Raw genomic sequence first — 18,425 nt, 5'->3', positions numbered from 1 at the left:
GGACGCCAAGTCCCATAACGTGTCAGGTCTATTCCTATATCTCGTCTGTGATACTACTGTATTCCTGATTTAACATCAATGATCTTTTAATATACGAACGACGTGAACTGTGCGAGAAAAACTGTGGTCATGGGAGGTCATTAAAATCGATCATTATGGGACAAGATTCTAAATCGTTGAGAAAACGACAGACCCAAGAAAACTGAATTGACAAACTTATGCTGCGTGTGAAGGTTAATTACAGGACATGAATCCCGCCGGAAGAACTCCACGGCTCGTAATTCAATCAGTCTGGTTCCCTTATCGCGCTGTCGTCGTTCGATTGTATTCTCCGCGGAAAGGGATTTTCTGCTCTCTTCATTTTTCAGCGAACTGATTTTAGCGAACTGAGATAATATTATCCCTTAACCAATTTGCATCATTAGCGTATACAGGGTGTCCCAGCTAACTTGACCACCTTGAATATCTCGCTTAGTGTTAGTAATAGAAAAAAACGTTATAGGACAATATTAACCTAACCGAAGGGGCAATATAATGATTCGGAAAAAACTTTTTTCAAGGTCATTTTTTTCTAGATATCAAGGTCATCAATTTTTTTTAATAGAACTATATATTTTTTTATCGCGACGTAATAGTAGGGGTGAAGACCTCTTCAATGACATATTATACAATGACCTTCGTGTGACCTGGGGTCGGAAAAATCTAGAAAGCATTATAGGTACTATCAGTGATTAATTTACTACACTAATTGGTTTGATTGAACTACTCTATTTCAATAAATGTTCGAAATGATGACCATTGTTTACAATACATTGTTGTATACGGAAAATAAATGATTCTCTGGCTCTTCTGATAGTTTCATTGCTAATATTGGAACATGCAGTTCTAATACGCATCTTCATATCTTCGGCTGTTGTTGGAACATGTTTATAAACAATACTCTTAAGTGTTCCCCAAAAAAAGAAATCTAACGGAGTTAGATCAGATGACCACGGAGGCCATAAAACGTTTGTGCCTCGCCCAATCCAACGTTGAGGAAACTTTTCGTCTAATATTTGACGGGCTATTCTTGAGTTATGCGCCGGACATCCGTCATGCTGATACCACATCTCGATCCTTCGAGCTAATGGTATTTCTTCCAATAGGTGAGGCAAATCTTCAGTTAAAAAATTGGCATATTTGTTACCATTTAGTGTACCATTAAGACCAAACCAATTAGGATAGTAACTTAATCACTGATAATACCTGTAATGCTTTTTGGTTTTTTCATACCCAAGGTCACGCGGAGGTCATTGTATAATATGTCATTGAAGAGGTTTTCACTCCTATTATTACATCGCGATAAAAAAATATATAGTTCCATTAAAAAAAATTGATGACCTTGATATCTAGAAAAAAATGACCTTGAAAAAAGTTTTTTCCGAATCATTATATTGCCCCTTCGGTTAGGTTAATATTGTCCTATAACGTTTTTTTCTATTACTAACACTAAGCGAGATATTCAAGGTGGTCTAGTTAGCTGGGACACCCTGTATACGCTCAATTTATTTTTTGTTATAATGCTGAAATATGAAGTTCTTTTACTTGTAGTCATTTTTGTACTTAAATATAATTAAAAAAAAAGTTTGGTGATAAAAGCCTTCTTTTCATATTTCCTTATGATGCAATGGGTTAACTGACCAACGTCGTCATATAAGCGGCATGGCACTTTTACTTACTGGGTCCAATGCCGCGTATATGGCGGCAAAAATTAAAAAAAATATAGATATATATATAAAATATAAATATTTTCCTTTGTATATTTGATATCAAAATGTTGAGCCCACAGTTTCTCTTCGTATAAAAAATAGCTTAGACCTGGTGGGAAGTAAACTTGAAATACTTCCGGACCGTTAAGGGTTAACTATAAATTTACAGGAAGAATTTGGTACTCATAAGAAGTGCTGAGATTAAGCATTCATCATTCATATTACAGATGGACAGTTAGAATAATATACTAAGAGAGTTAACAACATTCATCAATGTTTTCGTTTAACCTTTTTTCTGGGGATGACGCGTTAATTTGCCATGCGTGTTCACTATCACTTGTCAACCATTCGAGAACCTCTCAATTCAACAAATAATTCTTTCGCTTCATTGTGTCACAATATCCATATTAGTCTAAACTGTACATCGTATTTATATTGGTCGTGACAAAAGTTTTGTTATGTCAATTTTAATTGTCTTACGTTACGTGTCTTTAAATATTCATTATTGAAAAGTCGCTTAGATAAAACGTTAAGCAGTTATTTTGCAAGAAATCAATTGTGTATACTTGTTGAGTGTATAGATACATTTATATTAAATTAGGGCCGACATCTGTTGCAACATTTGTAAGTACATAGTCGGCCGTCACATGAAAATGGTACCGAAGAAAGACGGTATGCCATTTAGGTTAGTGTAAGCCACACGCCTGTACCATAGTCATCAGATCAAGACTTGTCCCCCCATTCTAATTTCGCCTTCTACCGCGCTATTCCTCCACGCTTCCGCCACGGCCCGGTCCCATCACGCGTTCCGTCTCAAAATCAGTCGTGTCTGTGATGCATTGTCACGTGACTAAACCGCTACTGGCAGAGAGAGGGGAACTTTTTCCCCTCGATTCGTGCTCCCTCCCCTCATATGGTGACTATGGCCTGTACTGGCGCAAAGTTGGTGTACCATTGTTACAGTTAAATAAAATTACATAAAACAGTTATCCACGACCTTTCCTCATCATGTACAACTCTTAAGGGCCCGGGATAGTCACGTGACTTTTTCAGAGTCAACAGGTCGGTAACTGCTGTATAATTTCCATTCACAGCCTTCAGACACAGACTTAAGATCTGTGACTAAACTTGTCACATTTTTTGCTCTGTATTATCGATATTATGAATTCCGACGCCAGAAACGTACTTCAAGTTTTTGGCTTTATTTCGCAGAGAATCGAGACAAAATATAGCTCAATGTCTCAAGAATAGCTCAGAAAACTCATCCAATGGCATAAAAATGCTTGGATACCACGGCATGCACATCGTTAATTTTTGGCCAACTTTTATCGCTTATATCACCAAATGTCTGCATAATCTCGTCAGCTGATGACCAGCGCGCGCTAGATTGAACCTTCCTCTTTCGAATGAGCCCTTTCCCAGCGAAAAATATTCTCATATAAGGACGAAAAGTTGAGGCACGTAAGATCATTTTTCGCCTATTTTTGTCGGTAACCTGGTCACACTACCTTATCGCGAATCTACGGAGTCTTGACCCTTAAAGTATCAGTAAAATAGAAATATACCAGAATTTATTCGTATATAATTTCAAATTACACATAATACACATGTACACTATCAAGTTTGTTAACGAAGCAATTTGCGAATTGATGCAAGAGAGCTACATACCGAAAATAGCTTAACGATATTTCATTCACGGTTTTCCTCTATCGAATGAACTCCGGCAAAAGAGTTTAATCGTTCGAAAATTGCTGACACGTGCTCGCATGAATAATCTGTGCCGGACTTGTACGATAGAACCGTTACGAAGCAAGCGTTTGACGTAGAATTGAAAGCGATGCCGATGACTTTAATGCAATTATAATGACTCGTAGCAATTGAGGCAATGAGAGTGAAAATTGTTCTATCTTTAAATCGGGTTTGTGTAAATTTACATTTCTAAATGAATTACAAATTCAAAATAAACAGTTCAATACAGTACTTTTCATACGAAAATTTCGGTCTTGTAATAAGTTGAATGTAGGATCGAAATTTCAAATGTTTTCACTTTATAATACACTCGCTTTGAATTTGCAAAATTGTTTAACCAGAAGAGTATGCTCTCTCTCTCTCTCTCTCTCTCTCTCTCTCTCTCTCTCTCTCTTTCTCCCTCACCCGTTACATGCTGTACAAAATTTTGCTTAAAAAAAACGAATAACAGGTTTCGAAAATACAAGATTCAAGCTTTAAAGTGAGGTCAGAATGAATATTCTACGTAATTTTTTCACGAAGTTACAACACTTTGAACATGGCAATTTTCGAACGAAAATGTAGAGATCATTTAATTTTGCACGTGATTGTATTTCTAATAGTTTATCAACAGAAATATTTCACAACATAGAGGGTTGCATCTATGTTTTTTAAATATTCGGACAGCAAAGTAGGCAAAAATTTGATATGTTAACATACAGGTTGACATGACTTTGAAAAACTTAATCAAATAAGAACTCTTCTGATAAATTATATATTTGTCGTCTGCACTATGCGTAGACATAATTAATTGTGAATCATGATCGTAAGTGCTAAACATCATGTGCCTAGAGCTAAACAGTGTATTGTTCAATGCAAACGACGTGACGTGTGCATCATCAAATATTTTCAGCTGTTTACATTTTAGAGAATATTACGCAATATTACACAATGTCATAGTTTCGTGCATACTCTAAGCTAAAATTTCTTTGACGTTGTAATACCTATACGAATATGTGATCAAACATCGTTTAAAAATCATAACGATACAAATGAAATTGGAAATGGTTTCTGAGCATATACTTAATAGTAATTTATTAGTAAGGAAAATGACAACCAACAGCGCTGAATCATTAAAAATGAAAACAATATATTTTGAATGTGTATATATCATTCACATGTACATTTGCAAATATCCCCATGCGAAACAAATTAGCAAAATAAATAACTATTTATAGTAGGCGAAGTAGTCTTATTCAATACGTACATTATGCTTAGGGTTAACAAAAAATGGGGACCTTCAAATATATTTTCAATCATACAAAATTATTATTTGGCCTACGAGAGCAGAATGAAATCCCAAAGCAAACTTTAACGCTAAAAGATTTCAGAAATAACAGTGATGGAAAAGGAAGAAGAATATAGAATATTTTTTGAGATTTGCACAGATACGAAAGTCACAGATATCAAAGGTTGAACGTGATTTGATAAAAAATCTATCATTAAAAGGAGATATTTAAAAAAGCAACTTGGCATAACATACATTCCGACAAAAAGCAGCATAGTAGCAATAACAGCGACTATGTTAGACATGGTTATTACGTAACATTTGCAAATGCAATACACTATTCTCTTCAATTTAATAGTACTCTGAAGCAATCATTTTCAGCTTATCAAACGATAAGTAATTGAATGAAAAATTTTGTAGTAATTCGAAATACGACATACTAACAATAAGTATGTTACTCAAGTTCTCAAAAATATATGGGAAAAGGAGCTATTAGTTCGGAAACATATAAATTCTGTAATGATATTAATAATAATTTAATAACAATTTCAATGCTAAGTTTTGTTAAAATCACGTTTTTTCTTTTTAATAATTTTAAGTCTATATTCATTTCAAATTCGTTTAGACTTGCCAAACTCACAATCAGTAAAAATTGTAACTTTCGTTAATATTAACTCTTTACTATATACTTCCTAGAGTATGCTCATAAGACATGAAACGCTTAAAATCACATTCGAAATCAACAAGCACAGTTTCAATTTTTTAAATTGAAATTACCCCACATGAGCGTTGTTTTATATAGACAGTTTCTCATTCTAGCAAATACGCAATACCAGAATTAGATTCTACAATCCGAAAAATCCCTAAAACTGTCCTCTTTGTAATTAATAATGTATAATTAACAGAGACACGAACTTCGTCCAGTTTTTTGCGATTCTGGTCTACCGTGCACCGCAGGTACGCTCTGATTGGTCCGTGTTTTTCGTTAATAACTCCTTAACAAAGCCGCGGCAAACATTTTCGCAAAGGAAAGAGTTACTTCAAAAAACTTCAGGAATCATCTCTTTTAAGGAAATGCAACATTGTTGGGACACCCTGTATATGAACACGAAGACCGACAGAAGAAAACACAACCAAACAGCTTGAAGCCGAAAGCTTTTTGGTTAACGGGGCAACGATCGGATCGCTAAATTCCTTTTTTATTAGTTGTCATACAGGACTAAGGCAAGCAAACGTACATACATAAACTTGTTTACCACGATAAAATGTAAATTTTTCGCTAACTTACATCTGCGATTGAAGAGTGATAAAAAATGAAAGATGTGGAGCACAATTTCCGCTAGCTCTCATACACCAACGATACTCGAATGTGAAATTTCCTGATTACTCTGGATGTTCCAAGAAAATTCTCTACGTAAAATTACCTTCGAACGAATGTTCGACAAGGAAATGATTTTAATGAATTGAAAGTGGTTTACGTACCATTGTACGTTAATGTCTTTGTAAATTTAAGCAATTTTCAAAATTTCAAATCAAATTTCAAATACGTTTGAAATCATAAGAAGTTTCTTGCGAATATCTCGTAAACTAAAGCCGACCGCCGAAAAGGGAAATGTTATCCAGAATGGCGACCTTGACATCATGTTTCAAGGTCATTGAAATCAGAGAGGAGGTAGCGCGGCGACAAGATTACCCAATGTATAGGGTAAGGGACCCAATTACTGTAGGGGTAGTAATTACTGTGACTATATTAATTATACTTATTTTTAAAGCATAATGAATATTAAAAAAGGAGACATATAACGTATATATTAACTGATTTTAATGAGGAAAAATGAGTATCTCTTTCTTAATATTCGTTGTGCTTTAAAAATAAGTAGAATTAATATAGGCACAGTAATGGGGTCCCTTACCCTAAGTAACCAAACATTAATATCGTTTACTGAACAACGCAAAAATTTTGCGTTAGATTGTACGTCGTTGGATCATTTCGCTGTAGGGAAGGTTATCTCCGACAGCACGTATCAACCGATAAAATGATTATCGTGGACACATTGGCGACATGTACCCCTCTCGAACAATTTACATGCCATCTCCTGATGCAACGGCTACAAAGTAAAAGGTACGCTCGGGAATCGAAAATCCGCCTGGATCGATCAAGATAAGCATTAAATCGGATCCAAGGTTTATCGACGAAAATAAGACCGCGCGTTATTAGCCATGTGCAAAGTGTGTAACTACCAAGTAATCGCGGCCATCATTTCTCTGTGCCTACATTTAATGACGCTATCAAACTGAAACGAGGCAGGAGTGAATTTCATTCTATGTCGCTAAATACACACGAGAGATCCGATGCTTATCATACTGATTCTCATTCTCTTCCTCTCCCGTTCGTTAACATATCCGATTAACTGTGATTAATCCGTGTACTTTTGGGATTCGCTTTATAATCGAATTAATACTACTAATCGTAAATAGTCCACCATTTCTTTCCGCATGAATTTATATTTTTGTGAAGCAACTTACGAAAACAAAAATTAAATGAAACTTCTTTTATTAAATTGGTTTTCTCAACTGAAACAGTCATTATGCATCGTTGCGTCCGAACATCATACGTCATGTACAATTAATTAAAGTAATTTTCATTCTATTTCACTCGCTCGATTATCCTACATTTATCAAAATAACAAACCATGAAAAAAATTAATCTATTGTACGTTGACACAGCAACTTCTAAACGATAATATAACGACAACAGCAAAAAGCGGCATAAATTTGCATTTTCTTTCAGACATTTAAATGATTTTAAGAAACAAATTGTGCAACAAATAACTAAGCGGTAAAAACAGCGTCTGAAAAATTCTTGGACTCTAGGACCAGTGATTTTTATAACTCAGTGATAATGAAATCAGTTTATGACTGGAAGAAGGATAATATTTTCTAATCAACTGATTTATTAGCAAATGTCACAACTAGGTACGAATTTTACTAATTATAATTTTTGAAACAATTATTTATGTTTTAACTCGTTGTTGGTGAAACGGAAAGAATGGAATTAACGGAAAAAATGGATATTATGCCGTGATTAAATTTTAACATTATTATGGTTTATACAATATTGCAATATGTACACAAAATTGCATTGAAAAAGCTTAAATAATTATAACTGTTTTCCAAGTAAAGAATAATTTCATATCTTAATTCGAATGAAATTCCATTTTGCTTCGAACAAAAAAAAAAAACATGAACAAATGAACCAATTATTCCATGCGTGTAATAACAACTTCTTTATAAATGTCTTCTACAACTATGTAATTACAGGTATAACATAACGCAAAAGATAAATATATTAATAAATCATTTCCATGGCTGTCGCCTAAAGTTACTGTATCTCTTTGAATTTACACAAATAATTTAAATGATTTATTTATTGAAATTATATACGGTTTTTCTACCGCAACTTTACCGAATTGAATTCTATTAATAAGAAACATGTGATGTGATTACAAGCGAACACGGCTAAATAAATTTTAATTAGAATTTGTTTTCGGACAGGATTGATTAAAATTGATATCAGCACTTCAAAGATGGACAATTTCAATTCCAGTTTGCATTTGTTAAAGTTTTCCGAGTTTTTATAATAAATACATTGTCGCCCTTATATCTTGACATTACATCAACAATCGTCGCGGTCACACGAGACGCGACGATAAAGCACAATGAAACCCCGTAAACAGAGTTTAATTGACAAAAATAAGTATGCCGTAAAAGTGTTAAGTGCCGATAAATTCGGCAAAGTATCTTTATTAGCATCATAAATCATCCCTATAATTTCTAAAACAATTATTGACGAAAAATGCCGTCGTAAAATAAATTATATTCATTTCATGGTCTAATAATGACAGAAGACATTCTGTTCTACGAAGGATCAATTACGAAGGACTAATTTCTAACACTCTGATTTGAAAACATTTTGGAAATTAGAAAATCCGTTTCTATTTTACAATAATCAAGTAAATATTCTTACTGTAGTATCTTTACCACTTTTCAAAAACTGACTGAGTTTGTGCCAACGCGTTTCTTTCGTATGCTACAATTTTCAAGGACAATATGCAAAGTTTTCTGCATTTCCAAGAACTTGGAAATTCTGTTATCACTGCCACTGGAATATCATTAAATTTCATTTGAATGCTCGAGTCTAGGGTAAGGGATCCAATTACTGTGCCTATATTAATCGTACGTATTTTTAAGGCACAATAAATATTACAAAAAGAAATATTCAATTCTTTTCACTAAAATCAGTTAATACATACGTAACACAGCCAAACCTGTTTTTGTGCGGTCCTTTTCTATGCAATTTTTCTTGTGCGATTTTTTTTTATGCGGTATATGAATGCCAACGGTGTTAGCATTATAACACCCTTGTAATGTTCTCATCACAACGACGAGTGCTATTGAATTATGTGCATTTTGAAAATTTCTCCATGTTCAAAATAAGAAATCAAAATTTTTTACAATGTTTCCATGTGTAATTTAATGATTTATTTTGTTTGGAAAGCACTTTCCCGCGATTTCGTAAATCTGACATATTTTCTAAGCGAGACTTTTTTCATGCGGTCCCTCTCCCGCATAAAAAATTTTTCTTTAATATGTTGTAAAAAATTATTTGTTATAGCCATTTATGAAGTTCCTGAACATTTTTTGGGGCGGTTTCACTGTATATCTCTTTTTTAGTATCCATTACACTTTAAAAATAAGTATAATTAATATAGGCACAGTAATTGGTACTCCCACGGTAGTTAGGTTCCTTTCCTAGATCCGCACATGAATTGAAAATTGTCAAAGTTCTAGGAAAACTGAAACTGTTCTCGAATCTAAATTTCCCTAATCGATGACACCGGAAAAAACTAAATACATATGGAAATTGAAATATTATGATTCTCGAAATAAAAAGGAAAAACACTTGCGTTCACTGAATCCGAAAAAAGGGCGGAGAAAACTGCGTCGGAAGATTCGGGCTTGGAACGCGTGCGTCGCGCGGCGTCGCGCGGCGTCGCGTCGCGTCGACGAAACGTTCCTAAAAATCAGCTGACATCTCCCTCCAACGTTCAGTGCACGTGACAGCAAAGACGTATCGGCCGCACCGGCCAAGTATCTTTCACTGCCGCTCCATTTCTCCCTTTCACGCGTCCACCGGACGAAAAGCGAAAGCATGGCGCAACAAGCTCGTCTCTGCTTACTTAATAACGAGAGAAATGAAAAGCAAAAGCAAAAGACAAAAAAAAAGAAATCATCGAGAAACCTCCGGCGGGGTTCGCAAGAGCACGCGTAACAAGCGGGAAACGAGGAGAACGTACGATCGAAGACTCTTGACCTTGATACCGATCCGAGAAAAATGATCGTTTCCGTTCTGCAAGGGAATGCGCGTCGTCGTTCCCGTCGCGATCAACGGTACATGTATCGTCGCGACTTCTTCGAGGATCTACGTCGGACATATCCGGTGCGTCGAACCGGGTCTAGATCAATAATTTTTGGCGCGCGAGAATCGCCTTACCTCCATACCCCGAGACCTCTCCTCACCATCGAAACTGACTCTGAAATTCGTCCAAGTCGACAAAACACTGTGTATCACTTTCCCGCAACGGAGCAAGATAACAACAGAGCACAGAAATGACAAAATGGGTCAGCGAAGCACAGAACCTTCTCTGCTCGGTTACACCCACGAACACGTTACGATCGAGAGAAGATCTTCGGCGACGAATCAACTGATTTAACGAAGCAATCGTCACGATCCCGGGGAAACTCTATCACTGCGATCCTTACTTTTCTCCAAGATGCATCCTCGCGATCGTTGGGTGTCCGTGGGACGTCGGGCTCGCAAGCACCGGAGAATTCGGTGGTTTCTAGGTCGGCCCGCAGGATTCGAGGACGTGTGGCGGTGCGCGTGACACTCATCAGGACTCGTTGCGAATCGGACGCGGTTCACAGAAGGAAAATATACACGGAGAACGTTTCGGCTGAATCGTACGAGATCTAAGGTGGATTAGCCGGACAGGAAGAGGAAACGCAGTAAAGAGCAGAACTGCCGTCGCGACTCGATTCGGCTCGGTCCGGCGCACGACAAGCCGGTGCTTCTGTCGACGTCACCACTTATCGCGTAGAGGAACACCTTGCATCACTAGACGGTGCGCGCGTATCCACGCAACCCGTCACCCAGTTGTCACGGACCCGACTCGACTACTCGTTCTCCCCTCTATCATCGTAGTCGTCGTCGTTGTTGCTCGTGCTCCTCTCCTTTCCTCCAGCAGCCTCTTGGACTCTGCTAGCTCGAGAGAGAGCTTCCCTCCTCCTCTTCCTTGCGCAATACACAATCGCCGCACCGTTTTCTCTCCCACCCTTGGACTCGCGTTCAGTATATCGGCCGCCACACGGCGCGCACCGATTCTCGGTTCGGTTCGATTCGTGTCGTTTCGTTTCGTTTCGTTTCGTTCTTGTCTCGCTTCTTCGGCGCAGAGGGTTCTCGAGAGTCGAACGCGCGGCGTGGGGATCTATTTCTCGTTCGCATGGATACAACGGCGACTGCGAGTGCGACGCGACGGTAACGAAGGCGACAGCAACTCGTCCCAATCTCGTATTGGTCGGCGACGAACGGCTGCTACCTGTGCTTCCCGTTCAACGAACGATCGCGCGTGTTCTCGCCGGAGAGACTGACTCGTGCGAGAGAGAACCACACCGGCTTCCAACACCGGCACCGGCACCGGCACCGACCTACTCGACCAACCGATTACTCGCCAGCCACTCGTTGAATCACACACGGTGTTCACCGACATGAGAACCTAGCTGGTCTGGTTCGGTTCGGCCGGCGTCGTTGCTTCCTTCGTTTATGGCGTATAGGTAGGTTAGGTCGCCCGCTGGCTCGTGCTCGTGCTCGTGCTCGTAGACAGGAAACGCGAGCCACCACGGTTTCCGGAACGAAAGCGAAGAGATAGAGGAGAGAGGAAGAGAAGAAGCTCGACGGCCAGCAGTATTTTGCTGCGGAACAGAAGCGACACGGCCGAGGTATTGGTTGTGGGTCGAGGCTCGTATATGCGGGACCTGTACCCGCGTATAATATAGGTTAGTGGGCCAGGGCGATCATGGCAAGACGGACATGCGCGGCATTGCACGCACCCGTGGCCCGCCTCTGCCTCTGCCTCTACACCTCTACACCTCTACCTCTACCTCTACCTCTACTTCTATTGCTGCTTTTACCTATACCTTTATCGAATCGACTGAAAATCCCGAAAATTGAGGCGTGAACCTTTTCAATGTCTCGTAGAGATTGCTAGCGGTTAACGGCGATTATCGTGCGACCAGTGGCAATATTGCAACCCTGCAATGATTCACCCCGGGCGTGTTCATTGCCAGTCCGAGCATCGGGTCGTCAGCTGTTTGCGATTATAGAATAGAAGAATGGAGCTGTGACCAGGTTCACATTTTTCATGGATGTACGGGTTTGGGTAGTTTGATTCTCTTGGATAGATTTCGAGTTGCACAATGTCGGGTTAGTAAATATGTATACAATTGCTTAGATGTGATTTAGAGATTTTTTTTATCTTATGGCGTTTTTTAACCCCTTAACTTGTACGCTCGAGTTAATTCGAGCGCGCTAAACAGGCCAAACTGTGCACGCTCGAGATAATTCGAGCGGCGTTGTATTTTATGCTGCTATAATTTTTCACACTCGAATATAATCGAGAATTGAAAATAACAATGTGAAAGCAAAGAAAAAAAAATCGTTTTATTGATATTTATCGTTTACATGGGATTGTAAGCTATAACACTTATTTATTCAAGAATAAAATATAGCCTTTTTCCATGGAACAAAAGCGCAGTATATCAAAAATTGATCTTTTTTGGCCGGTTTAAAAAAAAAACTGTGCGTTAAGGGGTTAAAGAATCCCACTTACGTTTGCAGGTGCCTTTACCTAATGGTACATAACTGAATATAGACCACTGCAAGACCTCGGCAATTTAGTGACCAATTCTACCAGCAACTACGTAAACTATTTACTGATAAAAAAGACGCTTAAATTTCGTTTGATAGTCTATTGTTCAAAGAAACAAATTGTTACACTTCAAAATGGTCAAAAGTTTCCGAAAGACGAATTAAACATTTAATTTTATAGTAAAAATATTTTCACAAAATATGACACTCACATGATTCGTCGATAAATATATTTGCTATTGTATATATTTGCTATTTGCTATATTTGTATTTGTTATTGTGTGATACAGTAGCGAAAATTACTACACCGATTAAAATTACAACAAATTTATACACTGCGGTGAAACCTCAGGATATCGTTGTGGGATTAAATAAATATTTGTTTTCTAGTAAAAATTAATTTGTTTAAGTTGTCTTTCTAAATTTCCTACGTGTTCCACATTAGGTGCCATTTTTTCGAAATTTCGATTTTAACTGATCTTTACTCATTTTTCCATCACAATTTCGGATCATTTGAATTAACTTTCTACATAACTAACTATTAATATTTTGTTGGCCACTCATATGTCGGTGTTTTGACATTGATTCCTTTGAAAAGTTCCTTTGTGTTTTATATATATATATTTTTCAAACAGAACAGTATATTTTTCTTACTGTAACTTTGTCATTGATAAAACAGGCAAATCCACTGACATTTGAATAATATCATTTTGAAAATAGTAAGTTAACATGAAGGACTAGCATATTGAGTATGGCGAGCTCATCAGTGTTTCCCTTAAAACAATTATATATGTACCACCGATATCGTACGGGTTATCTAAATACCATTCGAAGGTCAACATATAATGTGTCAATGAATTTATCTTTATGATAGCCACAATGTTACAGTAATTAAAATGTACCATTCCGTTAAAGAAGATGCGGGTAATCTAAAAATATCAAAAAATATGACTACGAGAAATATTCTTCATCATATTATTATTATTTGTTTTCAATCAAACACGTTTTTTAAATGAGATTTTCTGTATGTTTAAAAACAAATTACTTCAGACGTAGAAAGAATGTATGTATATGTCTTTAACGACAATTCGCCATTTTATTGAAATGTGAATAGAACAACAGTTTATTGATATCGCTTGAAAATAAACACTGCTCAATGAAGGGGCGCCCTTAAATTCGGATGATCCTAACACCGGACAAATCATGTAATTCGATACTTAGCATTTGAAATCGAATATGATATCCGCGATACGAATGAGATACGTAAACACGATCGGTAATTAACTCGGTGCAGCTGAATGTTTCGTTGGAGCTCGAGAACAGCAAATAGACTGCTTGAACGAGTTAATAAAACAGAGTTGCGCAATAAAAAAAAGTTTCAGAACGACTTCTTTCGGCATTCCTGTTTTAATTTATTGGCACCTTTTTGTGTGGCAACCCTTTCCTGATCTGCTCAAAACGGATTGATAATAAAAGCTGGAATGTATCAGTTTCGAAGAAAAAAAAATTATTTAATTAATCATTAATTACTTACATAATTATTAATTAATTAGAAATTATTAGAGTATTTAACAGAATGTTAACATTTATTTACTTCTAATTCGAGTATTTGCAGGTCCAACAATACTCGATAGCATAAAAATGATATTAATATTCAATAACAGTGGAAATGGAACTTAATCGTTTCGTAACGATTCGACAATCTGATTGAATAGTCTCCGATATAACACTCCGTATCGTTTGACATAATTCGAACGATAAAGTAAATGTTTTAGCACCGCAGTGTAGTATCCCAAATGTATTGAGAATCTTCTAAATGAAATGCATTCCTAATTTGAGATTCTACGATATATTTTCGTTGGAATTGTGATTAATACTTGATCAATTATGATTATTGACACTAGAACTACCGAGCAATAAATACGACTGACGTATAATATATTGCTTTGTAACAGTGACAAGACTGTGCCCATTCAGACTTCATACAACTTTTATTGTAATATGTGCTTCAATGAAGAGGTTCATTAAAAAATTTCCGATGAAAACATTTTTACAATTTCAGTAATTATAAAAGAAAATATTAGGAACCAGTTATTTTGACTGGTTCGGTAGTTTTAGTGTTAAGCGGGTATTCCTATTTCGAGGAGTAAAAAGAAAGAATGTTTTTGTTATATTTTTTAAAAGAATATCACTTTGAAAATGTTTTCCCAAAATTTGATGCTTGAATTCATTGAAATGGCAGAATTATAACGACGGAATATTATAATCCTGCATATGCTGAAAAATTGGCTATGACGATAATTCAATAATAGATTGTTCAAACTTTTGCAGATTTTGCCATAGAGCAGACGTCCCTGCATTTGGTGAACTAGAAATAGAATAGAAATAATTTATTTTTAGCCCCCTGGCCATAAAAAGAGCTAAACTTCACCTTAGGGGACTACAAATTTCGGACATTTTTTATATAGTTCCGTAGATTTAGACGAGAAAATGCCAAAAATTCAAGTTTTAATGTTAGGAATTCACTGGTTCAAAAGTTATGCGTATTTAAAGTTGAGCGATTTTAAGCGTTTTTGACATTGTCCAATGCGTGGAACCGCGAGAAGGTTAGTCGGGGGTAAGGATCTTGAGGGGGTGGAGAGTACAACTATGCTTGCAAAACTACGTTATCAACACCACTGTGTTGCTCTGCTAGTTAGACGATGCGCGACGGTAAGTACATACTAACATAGCGGCGCCCTTATCTGTTAAAAATGCTTGGAATCGGTCGAATTTAAACACGCATAACTTTTGAACCAATGAACTCCTAACGTTAAAACTTGGATTTTTGGCATTTTCTTCTGAAAATCTACAGGATTATATTTTAAAAAGTCCAACATTTGTGGTCCCTTAAGGTAAAGTTTAACCCAAATATTGGGTTCTCATGATCCGACTTAGCTGTCAAGTACGAGTATATGAAGTTTGCATGTTAAATCGTTAGCCTCAGTTTTATTCGTACGAGATTTATTCTTTCGCCCCTGCCCTTTCCTGTAGTTAAAATGTTTTCTTTTTTCCAGAATGAAGGCGATCTAAGTGTACGAATGCAAGAAGTTCAATTGAATTCGTTTGAGAAGTTTCAAGCAACGGGAACGCAACATCGAGATGGAACCGCCTCGCCGCGGCGCTGGTTGCTCTTTGCTTTCAGAAACGTAATTGCGTACGCAATTACGCTCGCATACAGCGTAATCGACAACGGCGATCCCGTATCACACACATACTTTCATCTTCGCGTTTCCCCTTTATTCTGTTCGTTTTATTCGCTACTAATTCCTGGGTTTTCCTTTCTCCGGCAGAGCTCGACGATTGCGGTTATTCGAGCGTCGCGCCTTGATGGAGCCTTTTTTCCTACCTCGCAACGTTCTTGTTCGCGCGACATTAGGAAATTGTACATTTTCGTTATCTGCTGTAGTACCACAGATTGCGAAGATTTACCTCGTCAGACGTGCAACCGGCGATGATTGAGTTATACAGAATTGGAGGATCCTACTGGGAACAGTATTGCCAACGGATTTCCTTTCGTTTCGTTTCGTTTCGTTTCGTTTCTCTCCCCTTACTTTCTTACCGCACGCGCTTGTCCTATACGGGCTGCTGTTCTACATTCTCGACCGAACGAAAGCGACACTTCGTAAACAAAAATAACACCGGATAGTAAAATGTTCTTTGAGCGTTGCAAGTGAATAGCACATTACTACTATTTCTGGCAAAAATTATTTGATGAAACAAATCAAAAGTTTCTATCATTGTAAATAGTCATATATTCAATCTGGAAAATATTTCCATCAACGATGACAATAATAAATGCACTGATAAAATATGTTATACATAAAGAAAATATTCGATTGCTTTTTCACAATGTGTAGAATGAGCAAATTGTATACGGATTTAAATCCCTTAAGGGAGGATTTAATTACCTATTTAGCATTCTATTACGTTATTGTGCTATTGAAACGCCCTTATAATTTTTTCATACAGGTAAACAGTTTATTATTTAATATTTGGCAAAGAGCAAAACGTCGTTCCAAAAATATCATTACTAATATCTAAACTACTAAAATCATTACTAAATTGTGCGCTGTACAAGAAAATTATTTCAACAGATGTTACATGGTATCAGGGGTGACATGATGTGGTGTACATGACTTCCTTATAAGTGGAGGCGTTTAGAAGATTCGAAAGTCAACTTTGATTTCTTAAATGGAACCGTATACTTTTTTATGCACCAATCGATACGGTATTTTATTCTCTATTAAAAAGTACCCGTGTGTGTCGACAAATTATTAGAATATTGATAAAAAATTAAATTGTTATTATTATTATTAGTACATTAGTTTAGTAGATATTTTAATTAGAAACCTGCTAAGATAACTATTTTATTGCGGTAGTATTGGTATACAAAGTTATCATTAGTAAGAGAGTAAGGTTTTCTTAGCAATAAGGCATAAAAAAACCTTCATCTACGATTTTATGGGACCGATTTGTCAAGCTTTGAATAAAAAGTGTACTGCGCAACTCACAGTAATATAAGACACGGCACGAGGGCTTTGCACGACGAACTCGTTCCTCAGTATCGTTCGATAAAACAACCAAAGAAAAAAAGATCGTTTATCAAGTTTTAAACTAACGTTGCTATATCATGACAAAAAAATGAACTATGGTCTACAAAGGTAGAGATGTAAAACTTTAAAATGAGTCCAGATTTATTGTTGTACCATTTCATTTTTTCTTTTTTTAACGGAATCATCAAGTTTTGAATGTCGACAATTTCTCGAGAATTTAGTGTCGAAATACTTATTGGATCCGTTGTATTCGGGAATAAATACTTTTCCGCAATCGATTTAACCCATATTCATCATTAGCGTATATATACGTTCAATTTTCCTGGTCACTACCACCGGAGCGTATATATACGCTCAATTTATTTTTTCCTATAATGCTGGCATATGAAGTTCTTTTACTTGTAACCAGTTATGTACTTAAATATAAAAAAAAGTTTGGTGTTAAAGGCCTTCTTTTCATATTTCCTTATGATGCAAATGGGTTAATGATACGACGTCGATGATCACCGATGTGTAACCGTAAAAAGAGACTTTGCTTTGTACCGACATCGATCTGTAATTTCAATCGTGAATATGCCTGTCCTTATGCCGACGTAATATTTTATTGTTCAACGGCCGGGATGTATCACTATGCAACTTCATTTCGTTTCTCTACATCTACGCGCGCGCGCGCACCGCATAATTTTATAACAACGCAGAAAGAAGTCGCCGTATCAGAATATGCTTCACCGAGGTTTCATCAACGCGAAATTTTATCCGCTTGGTAGAAATAGTTTGATTGCCACGCGAAACTCTTTGGTTTCATCACACTGGCAAATACATTTCTTTATTCCGTTTTTTCTCTCCGCCCTCTTTATCTTCTCCCTCTTCTTTTTCTTCTTCTCTCTCTCTCTCTCTCTCTCTCTCTCTCTTTCTCTCCCCCACACCCCCTACTCCTTATCCCGTCTCACCCTCGCCGTCCTTCTTCATTCCTTTTGTTGCTTCGATCTTGCGTTACATACACGTCACGATCGGATTTCACTTTTAGATAATACCGAAGAAATGGCTGACGGGACGCGTATCAAATATTTTATCCGTTT

General features: G+C 36.9%; 1 protein-coding gene across 11 annotated transcripts in view; it reads right to left on the bottom strand.

The window, feature by feature from the left end:
• The window catches only part of LOC143360357 (uncharacterized), a 349,079-nt gene that overhangs the window by 159,799 nt on the left and 170,855 nt on the right, over window positions 1-18,425 (bottom strand). Inside the window, exon 1 of one of the 11 annotated variants that reach the window (XM_076799118.1) lies at window positions 10,588-10,745. The exons of the other annotated variants lie outside the window; for them this stretch is intronic. Within the exon in view, the coding sequence (XP_076655233.1) occupies window positions 10,588-10,604 (17 nt within the window). The 5' untranslated portion in view covers window positions 10,605-10,745. Of the gene's footprint in view, window positions 1-10,587; window positions 10,746-18,425 lie in introns of those variants that run through there. 11 annotated transcript variants of the gene reach the window in all.

This window comes from Halictus rubicundus, chromosome 13 (genome assembly GCF_050948215.1).
Source record: "Halictus rubicundus isolate RS-2024b chromosome 13, iyHalRubi1_principal, whole genome shotgun sequence".
Lineage (NCBI taxonomy): Eukaryota > Metazoa > Arthropoda > Insecta > Hymenoptera > Halictidae > Halictus > Halictus rubicundus.
Note: the sequence above shows the minus strand (reverse complement) of the source record. Positions and strands in the feature narration are given on the sequence as shown.